Source organism: Galeopterus variegatus, unplaced genomic scaffold (assembly GCF_000696425.1).
Source record: "Galeopterus variegatus unplaced genomic scaffold, G_variegatus-3.0.2 Scaffold10268, whole genome shotgun sequence".
Lineage (NCBI taxonomy): Eukaryota > Metazoa > Chordata > Mammalia > Dermoptera > Cynocephalidae > Galeopterus > Galeopterus variegatus.
In genome coordinates, this window is record NW_007736379.1 from 13648 (window position 1) to 26521 (window position 12874).

General features: G+C 36.8%; 1 protein-coding gene across 1 annotated transcript in view; it reads right to left on the bottom strand.

Moving 5' to 3' along the window:
• Positions 1–11114, bottom strand: part of KATNA1 (katanin p60 (ATPase containing) subunit A 1) — a 19928-nt gene extending 8814 nt beyond the window's left edge. Inside the window, exons 1-3 of the mRNA XM_008594161.1 lie at positions 10944–11114; positions 9132–9289; positions 6806–6986 (exon numbers count right to left, since the gene is read on the bottom strand). Coding sequence (XP_008592383.1) covers positions 6806–6986; positions 9132–9289; positions 10944–11105 — 501 coding nt within the window. The 5' untranslated portion in view covers positions 11106–11114. The remainder of the gene's footprint in view (positions 1–6805; positions 6987–9131; positions 9290–10943) is intronic.
• Between the last annotated feature and the right edge of the window lie 1760 nt (positions 11115–12874).

Sequence of the window (12874 nt, forward strand, 5' to 3'; positions counted from 1 at the left end):
AAAAAAAAAAAAAAAAAAAAAAAAAAAAAAAAAAAAAAAAAAAAACTAATACAATAGTACAAGTAATGAGGAAAGAATCAAAGACTCTGAGTCATCCTATATCAGCATTAGAGTTTTATACTTAGTTTTTATTTTTACGTAAAAAGTATGGCAAAAATGGCTTTGCATGTGAACTGGCTACCATCAAAAAAATTAATACTGAGATTAACTGTGGTCACTAGTGAATACAAGATATGTATAACATTTATCTCAATGCCTTAGAGGAGATAAGATTAAAGACGGATAGTTTATTTAGCCAAGACTATGGCTCAGTCTTTACCTACCTACTCAATCCTTATCAATGCTCCCACAAACATCCCTTTTTACTATTCCCAGCCCCCTCCAAAAGGGATGTCTCAGTTCTTAGTGAGATTCCTCTCATCCTCTGTGATGACAGTCATTAGGGCCACAGTTTTAAAACTGTGTTCTGAAGTACCCAGGACACAATGGCAAACTCACAGGCACTGAGGGATAGTTCAAATTTTTGAGGGAAACACATCAACATCTGTTGAGCAGTGTAGGAGCTACAGCTCCAGGTACTGCGTTATGACTGCTATATTCCTTTTATTAATGCCCTAGTTCGGTGAAGCTAGGTTTTTGGCAATTGACGTGATAAGAGATAGCGTGAGGAAATCAATGTGCAAGAGGAATGAGAGCATAAACTATGCAGTGCCCAATACCTATTACGTTGTTAGGACACAAACAACTTGTTTGAACCTAACTTCTTCATAAATGGGTGGGTATTCTTTGCCTACAGGTGCTGTATAAAAATTATGAAGATACTCATGGATTTCATGAGCCAAGAAAATCTGTGAAGCTCTGAATTAGGATAAATGATCACTTACTCCACCTTGTACAAACATTGTTACCCAATCCCTGTAACATTTTTTTGCCCATTTCATGATGATTCCTTTGCAATTGGTGCTGCATAAAGCCATTATTGACCTCTAGATTCAACCAGTATTTGCAATATTCAAAGTCTTACACTAGAAGGCTAAATAAGCATCTGTCTCACAATTTACATATTAAGTCTCCATAACTAATATAAAAGATTCAAGGAAGGTACTGTTTAACAAAAGAGGAAAAGGTCATCTTTTCTTCTAAGTATTTATAAAGCTATTCATTGACAGATGTATTAGTCTGTTTCTGTTACTTATAACAAAATATATGGAACTGGGTATCTTATAAAGAAAACAAAATGTATTGCTTACAGTTTCTGAGGCTGGGAAATCCACAGTCCAAGGAACACATCTGGTGGTGGCGGCAGTGACCCTTCACATTGCAAGATGGTGGAAGGAGAGCAGAGAGACCAACCTCCTCATTCGCTCTCCTTTTAAAGGCCCCAGAAGCACACACCTGATTGCCATTATTAGTCCATTCACTACTGCACGGTCCTACAATCCAATCACCCCTTCAAAGCTCCACCTTTCAATTACCATAATAGGATTTCCCACCCTCTTAACGGTCACAGTGGGAGACAAGTTTCTAATACATAAAATGTGGGGGACATAATTCAAGCTTCAGTGAATTTTGGGAGACATAATTCAATCTACTACAACACATATTTAACAAGTATCTATTCTGTGCTAGCAACTATGGGGAATAGAAAAATGACACTGTCTCTGACTGTCAGGAACTTATAACGTAAGCCAAGGAAGACATAAAGAGACAGCACTTTCTAGTTCTCTTTCTTTTCTCCCACAGTGCTGCGGGAATGTTTGCAGATAATGCAATAAAAATTTAAGTTAAGCAGAAAGGAGAAACAGTGCTATAATAGGTTAGTCAAAGGGAGCTATGGAATTTCAAATGTTGACATCTTTAATAGGACTTTAATTAGCTAAACTAGTACAACTTCATTTAAGTACCCATCTATTCAATAATTTGCTCTAAGTGAAAATATTATTAAGAGGTGGAAAAAAACCGTAGATTAGAACCCACATTCCTTTTTGATGTTCAAAAGTTGTAGATGGACCAACTAACCAGGAAATAAGCCCCTGGGTTTAAAATCAGTTATTTCAAAAACTGGCAAATAGGTTAGAGCACGTTGTTATAACACCAAGGTCAAAGGGTTTGGATCCCCATACCAGCCAGCCACCAAAAACAAGACGACAACAACAACAACAGCAAAAAACCCCACCGAAAACTGGCAAAATTATAAACACAAAATCCATTTGCCTCAATTAAAAGAATTAATTAAAAATGACAGCTGAGCTTTGACTTCAGAAAGATGGAGCAGATATACTTTTTACTATTCCTTCTGCTAAGTAGAACTCAAACCCTTGGGCATTATATATAAACAAACACAAGAAAGTATAGAAAAGTACAGAAAAAGGGACAGATCTGAAAAGTATAGAGAAGGCAGCAGACCAGCTAGAGAACTCAGACATGGTGTGAGTTCCCTGGGTTTTCTTTTTCTTTTACATATCCATTATATATCCTTTTTCTTTTTATATATGCCATTATTAACATCTAGATTCAACCAGACTTGGGGCTGAAGAAGCAGGCAACCTGGAAACACCAATAAGGGCAAATGAAAAAGCCCTAGTAGAAGCTTCCTCTTTCCAGGCAAAGAACCAAGAAAGGAGCAGCCTAGCAAGACAGATCTTTTAGACAGTAACACTCCATTCTAATGAAGCACCACAGAAGAGCTGTGGCCCTGGCCTCACTCAGGCTAGCAAAAGCTGAGTGGGGAACCTAGACTTCCACCTTTGTGTGCCTGTAATGAGGAACCTCAAACTCCCACTAGGATGGGATCAGAGGCCAAGTAAGAGGCTAGAACTTTCATCCCCACCAACCAGTAACAAGATGCTCCCACCCCCACCAGTCAGCGGAGAACATAGAAGGAAGCTGGACTGAATACCCAGCAGTACTGAGGCCTTGGGGTGGTATCAGAGGAGGACTAGTAGAGGTCAAGATGAGGCCACCCCAAGTGAAGAACTTCCATCATAGCTCAACAGTGCTGAGAAAACCCCTGCCCCTATTCAGGTGGCAACAGAGGGGGTCTGGGGAACCTGGACCTCTACTTCCACCCAGTGGTGGTGATGCCCACCCCTGCTTTCCCTGCCAGAACACTCTTAGAAAAAGTCAGCTAAACAGAGGTTTAAATAAGATCTAGTCTCATGCCACAGTATGAAAATGTCCAGGTTTCAATGGAAAATCACTCATAGCAAGAACCACGAAGATCTCAAACTAAATGGAAGAAAGATAATCAATCAATAAATGCCAAGACCAAGATGACAGAGATGTTAGAGTTTCTCACAAATTTTAAAGCCTATTAAATGCTTCAGTAAGCAATTACAAGCATGCTTCAAACAAACGAAAAAGCCTCAGAAACAAATAAAAGACCTCACAGAAATCCATGCCAACATATATTATAATTAAACTTCTGAAAATTAAAGACAAACAAAAAATGGAAAGGAGTGAGAGAAAATCAATACTTGTCTATAAGGAAAAACAATTCTAATGAAAATGGGTTTCTCTTTCAAAATCAAGGACACCAGAAGGCAGTGGCACAATATTTTTCAAGTGCTGGAAGAAAAGAATTGTCAAACCAGAATCCTATATGCAACAAAAATACTCTGCAGAAATGAAGAAGAAATCAAAATATTCTTAGATGAAGGAAAACTAAGAGAATTTTGTTTCAGGAGACCAACTCTAAAATAATGGCTAAAATAATTTCTCTGAACAGAAAAGAAACAATGTAAGAAGAAACCTTGAAATATCAGGAAGGAGGAAAGAAAACAGTAAGCAAAACTATGGGTAAATACAACAGGCTTTCTTTCCCTTCTTGAGTTTTCCAAATTGTTTCACAGCTGAAGCGAAAATTATAATACTGTCTGATGTAGTTCTAAATAAAGAGGAAAGATGAGGTGTAGTGGATCGAATTATGTCCCCCCAAAACTCACTGAAGCTTGAATTGTGTCCCTCAAGTTTTAAGTATTGGAAATTTAGCCCCCACTGTGACTGTTAAAAAGGGTGGAAATCCTATTATGATCACTGAAAAGAGGAGCCTTGAAGAGGTGTTTAGATTATAGGATCATGCCTTGAGGAATGGATTAAAAATGGTGGTCAGGGGCGTGGTTCTGACGGCTTTAAAAGAAGAGTGAATGGGGTGGAAATCCTATTATGATCACTGAAAAGAGGAGCCTTGAAGAGGTGTTTAGATTATAGGATCATGCCTTGGGGAATGGATTAAAAATGGTGGTCAGGGGCGTGGTTCTGACGGCTTTAAAAGAAGAGTGAATGAGTTCTCTCTCTCTCTGCTTCCACAGTCTCACAATGTGAGACCTGTGGGTCACTGTCGTTATCAGCAGATAGACTTTAGACTTCCCAGCCTCAGAATCTGTAAGCAACAAATTTTGTTTTTCTTTATAAATGACCCAGTTCCAGGTATTTTGTTATAAGCAACAGAAACGGACTAATACATGAGGGTACTTCAAAAAGTTCATGGAAAGGTTCGTATTATCTTTTAATTCTATTTTTCCACGAACTTCTGAAGTACCCTTGGTATTTGAGATAATTATAAATGAGAAAGGTAGAGGGATATAGTGGTAAGATTTCTTTTTTTTTTTTTCCTTTTTGTCTTTTTTTCGTGACCGGCAACGGATCGCAACCCTCAGTGTCGCGCCCGTACCGGACCGGGACCGGCAACGGGATCGCAACCCTCGGTGTTGCACCCGCACCTTCTATAGTTCACTCAAACTTGTAAAATGACACCACCAGTAAACCATTAAGAGCTCATACATATATTTAATACCTAGAATAATCACTTAAAAAGCTACATAAAGAAACACTACAGACAAATCAAAATGGAATTCTAAATAATGTTCAAGTAACCCATAAAAAGGCCAGAAAATGAACACAGAAATATCAAAAAAAAAAAAAAGGAAAACTTAAGACTTAATGCATGTGCTTTGGTTTCTTTTATTAGTGCTTTGTAGTTTTCAGCATTATGTACACGATTTGTTAGATTTTATACCTAAGTATTTCTTTTTTTGTAGTTATTGTCAGTGATATTCTATTTTTAATTTCAGTGTGCATATATATGTTCATTGCTAGTATATAGAATACAATGGACTTCAAAGGAATTATTTATGTTCATAGCAGCATTATTCACAATAGCCAAAAGGGAGAATCAACTCAAGTGTACATAAAAGAACTGATAAACAAAACATGGTATATACAAGGGCTGGCCCGTGGCTCACTTGGGAGAGCGTGGTGCTCACAACACCAAGTCAAGGGTTAAGATCCCCTTACTGGTCATCTTTTATTTAAAAAAAAAAAAAAGAAGAAATGAAAATTTCAGGAAAAGGGCAGAGGAAATACAAGATGAGCCTAAATGAGAAAGTGCTCAGAGAATGATGAGTACATGTCAAAGAGACACAGGATCCAGTTCCGAGGGTGCCCCACTCCTCAAATCTTGGACAATTTAAGCATCAAAATAATAATAGTAACAGATTATAACTCACTGTATAAAATAAGAATCCACAATTCTATACTGATGCAACTAAAGGAAAGGAAGACAAAACTTTTCCTCACAATAGAATACCAATTAATACAGAAGCAATGATAGTATTAGAAAATCATTTTGCAACTGGCATAGGAATAATTGACTCAGACAAGAATCACTGGCTGCTAAAAGTAGATGAAATATATTTGCATAGTCTCAAAGTATCTCCCCACAAATTATTACAAAGGGTAAAACTAACTTTAAAGTGGAAAGACCTGGCAGATACCTCCTTCAAATGATCCAATATGTCACCAGTAATAGGACAAACAGACATTCTGTGCCTTCTTATATGATATGCTGAGAGAACAAAACATCTTGCCAGTGGGATTCTTGCCCAAAATGCACAATCTTAATCTAATCATGAGGATACATGTGATAAGCCCAAACTGAGGGACATTCTACAAAATAACTGGCCTGTAGTCTTCAAAAATGCTGGGCCAAAAGAGACAAAAGCAGAGGAAATGTTCACATTAAAAGAGACTAAAGAAACATGACAACTAAATGCAATGTATGATTCTATTCTGGATTCTGAAGTGGAGGTGGTGGGGAGTGGTGGGGGGAAGGGAGCTACAAATGACATTATCGGAATAACTGGCAAAATTTTATTAAGGTCTGTGGATTAGACAACAGTACTGTATCAATGTAAACTTTACAATTTCTTTTTTTTTTTTTTTTGACCGGTAAGGGGATCACGACCCTCGGCACGGTGTTGTCAGCACCATGCTCAGCCAGTGAGGCATACGGGATCCAAACCTGCGGCCTCGGCGCTATCAGCACTACACTCTCCCGAGTGAGCCACGGGGCCAGCCCAAAACTTTACAACTTCTGATAACTGTACTGTGTTTATGTAAAAGAATGTCCTAGCACTTAGGAAATACACTGTGAAGTACTGAAGGGTAAAATTTACTCTTAGATGGTTCAAGAAAAAAAGGCATACAGAGAGAGTAAATGATAAAACAAAAAGGGCAAAATATTAACAATTGGTAAAACTAAGTATAAAATATATGGAAGTTCCTTATAACATTCCTGAACCTTGTTTGCTAGTTTGAAATTATATCAATATATAAAGTTACAAAAACAGCCAAAAATATTTGTTGAATGTTGAGTGGAAAAAATCCCAACCAAGGTGTATTTAGTACAACTTAGGTTTTATTACAGCTCTGATGAGTAAAACTGATGAGTAAAACTTATTGAAATTTATAGTCTTCATCTTTAAGGTTGATAACTTTTTCATTTATGAAAATCAACAATATTTACCTTTTCCTCTCTTCCTTTGTTCTGTTCTTTCTTTTCACGACAACGAACAGCTTTTCCTCTGTCATTGTGAAGATTTTGTGCAGATGGACGGTGAACTCTGCCAGCTGTACTTGGACGGTTACCATGTGGTTTAGGGTCACTGTACTGAGGAGACTGGCGTTTTCTAGGTCCTGGGGAGGGCCTAATCAAACACAAGATCATTAAAATCATAATCAACTACTGGAGTTGGTCCAAATATGGATGAACACAAATAGTACCTAAGACAGAGTCTACAAACTAACTGATTTAAGGTAATAACTGTACACAAGACAGGACTGACTAAACTTCAGGATGTTGAAACCTCAGATATAAAATTTAAATCTGACATAGCTGTCCGTGGTGATTTAATGAGAGGGATGCAGTCTAGTTATATTATAAAAATAATGGAGGGAGCATAATGGTCACTTCTACTTAGAAGGGAAATTGTTGTTGTATATTAAAGATGAGTAAAAAATTAGTTTGATTGCTGGAAACTGAAAAGAGAGCATTTATTAGAGAAGAGAGTTTCATCAAAAGAACCAGAATAGAGTGCAAGTGTTAAATTCACATTTATCCACTGGTATATATACAATTTGGTACCATTTTATTTAGAATCTATCATAATTCTGTTTTAATTAACAAAATTTAACCATTTTTCCATTTTAAAAAACTGACATAAGCACTAGCTATGTACAATTATAAGAACTCACGGATCGGCTTTATGTGTACACACATCACCTCATCTCATCTTTATTTCTGTGGCAGAATTTAGGCCTCTCAAATATTTATTAGGCTCTTCCTATGCTCCTAGACTTGGTTAGGGACATTAAAAAGGAGCAAAAAAGAAAAAAGAAAAAAAAAAAAAGAAAAAAAAGGAAATGGGGGTCCTATCTGCAAATATCTCAGGGCACAGTTAAACAAAAAGAAGATATGTAAAACTAGGCAGGTATACTAGAAGATGTGAAACAGACCTAGTTTCCTAAAGTTACCTAACTTCACTAGTGCAATGGCAATGGGATGGCCTCATGGAGAAAATAAACTGGGCCTGGAAACACCGGAGTTGAACTAATCAAGAAGGTGCAACTATAAACAAGAAAATTAATGAAAAAAAGCAAAGAAAAATGAGCTTAATCTGCATAAAGGATTATAAAGACACTAGCTTGACAGATAATGGTGAGCATTAAGAAATAATATTAACAGATCAAATGGTTCAGTAATTAGAAGATTTGAATATCAGTTCAAGAAGCTTGGCTTTTAGCTAACTGCCAACAAGGATCCATTGAAAAGGTTTAAGAAAGATCAGTCTAATACGGAACAAGATACACTGTTAAAGAAAACACAGAAAGCAGCAAGAAAGAAGTTTGTAGGTTACAAACGTTATCAAGATATAAGATGAGGGCCTAGCTTAAGACAGTAACAATGAGAAAAGTCCAAGAGCCACTCTATTAAAATAGACACTCCTAGACATGGAAAGTTGAGAATCAGAGTTTGGGAGGATGATAAAGCCAAACCAAAGTGTATGTGAAAACATATGATGGGGGTTCAATTTTTGGATTTTGAAACTTGGATAGCCAGTGGGGAAAATGCCAGAGAAAACCCTAAAAAGATAAAATGAGAAGATTTTATCTTTTATTTTTCTGTTAATCAAAAAGTCCATTTTGGTTGGCCGAGCCCATGGCACACTCGGGAGAGTGCGGTGCTGGGAGCGCAGCGGTGCTCCCGCCGCGGGTTCGGATCCTATATAGGGATGACCGGTGCGTTCACAGCGCTCACTGGCTGACCGCGGTGCGGACGACACCAAGCCAAGGGTTGCGATCCCCTTACTGGTCATGGAAAAAAAAAAGCCCATTTTTGAATTTTAGCAGCAGTACACCTTAACGAATAGCAGTATTCTGTGATAGCTTGAGCACCACTGTTAGTCTAACTACCTCACTTTACATAAGAAAAATCTGAGGTCTAGAAAGGTTATATTATTTTCTCAAAGCTACAGATAGTGGCAAAGATAGAAACATAGCCCAGATATTTCAATTCCCAGCCCCATTCTCCTTCCATAAGATAACTCTGTCTCCACTACTTTAAGCTCATTCACGAAAGCAGATTTTTGACTTATTTCCACTAAATTTTATTTATTGAAATAGGTCACAGAGTCACATGATACACAATTCAAGAGTTATAAAAGGACATTCAGTAAACAACTCCCCCTCATTGCTGTCTTTCAGCCACCCAGTCCTCTTTCTAGATATAACCAATGCTATCAGCTTCTTGGGCTAATTGGTTTCCTAAAAGATCTCTACTCAGAACCACTTACCTTCGTTCAACAGGTACAGGCAAGGACCAGACTTCTCCCTCAGAAGCTGGAAGCTCATGCTGTGCAGCTTTCAAGGGAGTGCTGTCTAGTTTAAAGCTCTCTAGTGTTTTCATGATATCCTTAACATGTTTAGCTTCCACATTTATTTCCTGCCAAACCTGGTTTCAAAGAAGAATATATATAGGTTCACAGAGGCAAGAAGAAAAAAAAAAAAAAAAGAACATGGTTATTATTTAAATTTTTATAACTAATAAATCACTACCAAGATTAAACTAGGGCCATTTATTAATAATGTTAGAAACCTCCATTATGACATCAGATATCCAGTAAACCATACCAAGATATTCTGTCAAAATTTTAATAATGGTTCATTAATTCTTTGTTTTCAATTGCAAAATTAACTCATATAAAATGAATTAAATATCATGGCTAATTAAAACCATATCTGACTTATAGTTCTTATTCAAATTGCATAACAAATTGAAAAGTTTGTAACTTTAAAGTAACTTAAAACTTTGGCAAGAACAAAACATGTGCAAGTTGTACTTTTGATTTTTAATTAACTTTTAAAATGCTGATCAGAATCCACTAATTTCATCACAACTTAGCTTGAAAAACATGGTTTCATAGGATAAATGTCTCAATTCACATACAATCAAAATATTTTTTAAAAAGCAATCTTGACTTGATTTAAAAAACTATATATAATCTCCTTATGGTTCAGCTGCCAAAAACAAACAAAAAACAATTATAGTTTTGACTCAATTTAAAAACCATGTGGTGATGATTGTACAACATTATGAATGTATTTAATGCCACTGAACTGTACATTTAAAAATGGTTAAGATGGTAGATTTTGTGTTATGTATACCACAATAAAAAAAATTGGGAAAAAAATGTAATATTGAAATGAAGTTAGTAATGTTTTGTTTTAAAACTTAAATAATTTAAGTATCTTTACACAAACTTAAGACTCCTTATGATATAAAATATTTTCCCCTCTGGTAATACAAAGAAAAAGGAAGGAACAGATTTAAGGAAAGGGGTTAAATTCAAAGAGATAGGATATTTCTCTCTCTCAAAGAAATTAAGGACAAATATGGAATAATACAAAAAAAGCTTAGTTCAGTAGAACCTGAGAGATACCTAGAAGATCGGCCCCAAAAGACCATTAATTTCCATAACATTTCTTTCCTCTTGTGACATAGTTGAACTTGTTATACACCTTGCTATAAACAAGAAGAATATGGCTATTTAAATTTCTGTAACTAGTAAATCACTGCCAAGATTAAGCTAGGGCCCTTTATTAGAGATACATATAAATGCTACCTGCAACTGGACCTGGAAGTTGTAGAACTTACAGGTTTCTACTTGTAAGCATCTGTTGGTCCTCCGTGACTAAAGTTCCTCAAATGGGATTCAAATACGATCTGCTTTATAAAGTTCTATAGGGAATACAGTACCAGTGAGATTCAGGTGTCATTTGCAGTTTTGACAATGGCTTAAGAAACTCAACTCTAATTTTACCAGGTAAAAATCTGACCTAGAAAAAAATGTCAAAACCATTAATTACTTTTTAAAAATCTATTTGATTCCAACAATTATAATAATTAAGTAAAACTCATAATACTGCTGATGGTAAAGTGGACTATTACTAATATAATAAATTAAGTTTCAAGTAGCATTCTATACAAATCCATGTCATAAATCATGTATTCTTAATGTGTAACTGCACATAGCATTAACGATCGATCTAGATCTTCTCTTCTGAGTACCTAAGCCCTTAAAACATACAGCAGCTGTGATTCTCACCTGCTGCCATTTCTGCTGGAGGGCTGTATCTTTCACCGAGTACAGATACTTGTTCATTTGATCAAGAACTCCCTGATAATAGACCACTGCAGAGTCATAGTTTCCCAGCAACGCATACTCACGAGCCAATTTTACATTCTCACTAATCATAAGAAGACTCATGCTCAACTGTAAGCTAAAAAAGAAAAAAAAGAAAAGAAACATTTTCATATTATATGTCTCTTAAAAATAAATACCGCTCAAGAGTTTTCTAAAATATACTTTGTAGGGCTCCCTCAAGCAGCTCACAATCACACACACCATGTTTTCCATCTTATACATTTGCCCATGCTATTTCCACTCTTTCAAAGAAACATCTTAGTCCCCACATCCAAACCCTCCCGATGTGCCAAAGCCCAGCTCAGATGGCAGTTCTCCCAGTATGTCTACCTACTGAACACCTCAGTTCAAAATAAACTCTCCCTCTGCTAAAGTCCTCCCCTGGCATTTTACTGGGACTTTCATCTGCAGGCACTAGTCTACTTTGAAGTATAGTTACCATATATATCTTATTTCTATTAGACAAAGTTTTTTGAGAGCAAGATTTGCATCTGAAAGGGGTGAGACTGTATCCTCAGTGCATGACACACAAGTTTTTTACATCTGCAGAACAAATGTTGATGGGGCTGGCCCGTGGCTCACTCGGGAGAGTGCGGTGCTGATAACACCAAGGCCCCGGGTTCGGATCCCATATAAGGATGGCCGGTTTGCTCACTGGGTGAGCGTGGTGCTGACAACACCAAGTCAAGGGTTAAGATCCCCTTACCGGTCATCTTTTAAAAAAAAAAAAGAACAAATGTTGAATGTTAGATACATTTTTTGTTGGAGGCAGTATGGATTAGCAGAAAGCACATAAATTTTGAAGTAAGACAAATCTTGGTTAGAATTGTAATTGTAAGGCTGACTGGTTTCCTCAGTTGGTTAGAGTGCAGTGTTGTAACATTGTAACTCCAAGTTCAAAGATTCGGTTCCCATAGAGGCCAGCCCCCACCCCCCCAAAAAATAGTAATTCTGCCACCTTGGTCAACTCCCGTTTTTCTAAGCCTCAATTCTTAAATCTGTAAAACTGGGATAGTAGCTACTTCTAGGAGTTGCACCACAGAGAATAAATGACTAAAGTACCTCGTATATTACTTAGCAAAGTCTTCAATATATGCTTAATGCAATCTTCCCTGAAACTTTCTATATATGAGAACCTAGCCCAGTCTTTGCAGTATAGTGGGATATAAATATAGATACAGATGTAAAGTGTTAGAAGCAGGCACTTGATAAATCCAAGCCTTTGAAAAACTGAGAAACAAGGGACGGCCTGTGGCTCACTTGGGAGAGGATGGTGTTGACAACACCAAGGCCACGGGTTCGGATCCCTATATAGGGATGGCTGGTTCGCTCACTTGGGAGAGTGTGGTGCTGACAACACCAAGTCAAGAGTTAAGATCCCCTTACCAGTCATCTTTAAAACAAACAAACAAACAAACAAACAAAAAACTGAGAAACAAGTCTTTGTCAAGACTGATCAGAATAAACAAAATACAAGGTGAAAAAGGAAGTAACTAGACAGATCTGAAATGGAAGAAAAAAATTTCTTTTCCTTTTTCTCTTACCACCTAAAAAACGAAATTTTAGTAAAAGACCTCCCCTTTTAAAAGCTCCAGGCCCAGGGGGGTTTTATAGGTGAGTTTTTACCTAACTTCTAAACAGAAATAATTCCGATCACATAAAAGTTGCCATAGAAAACAAGGAAAAAGCTGACCAACTCTTTTTATGAGTCAGGAACGACCTCAGTTTCAAAACTGAGTAAGAACAATACAAGATCCGTTTCATTAATGAACAAGAAAATCCTAAGTAAAATATCAGCTAACATGCAATGCATCAAAACAAACACACACCCA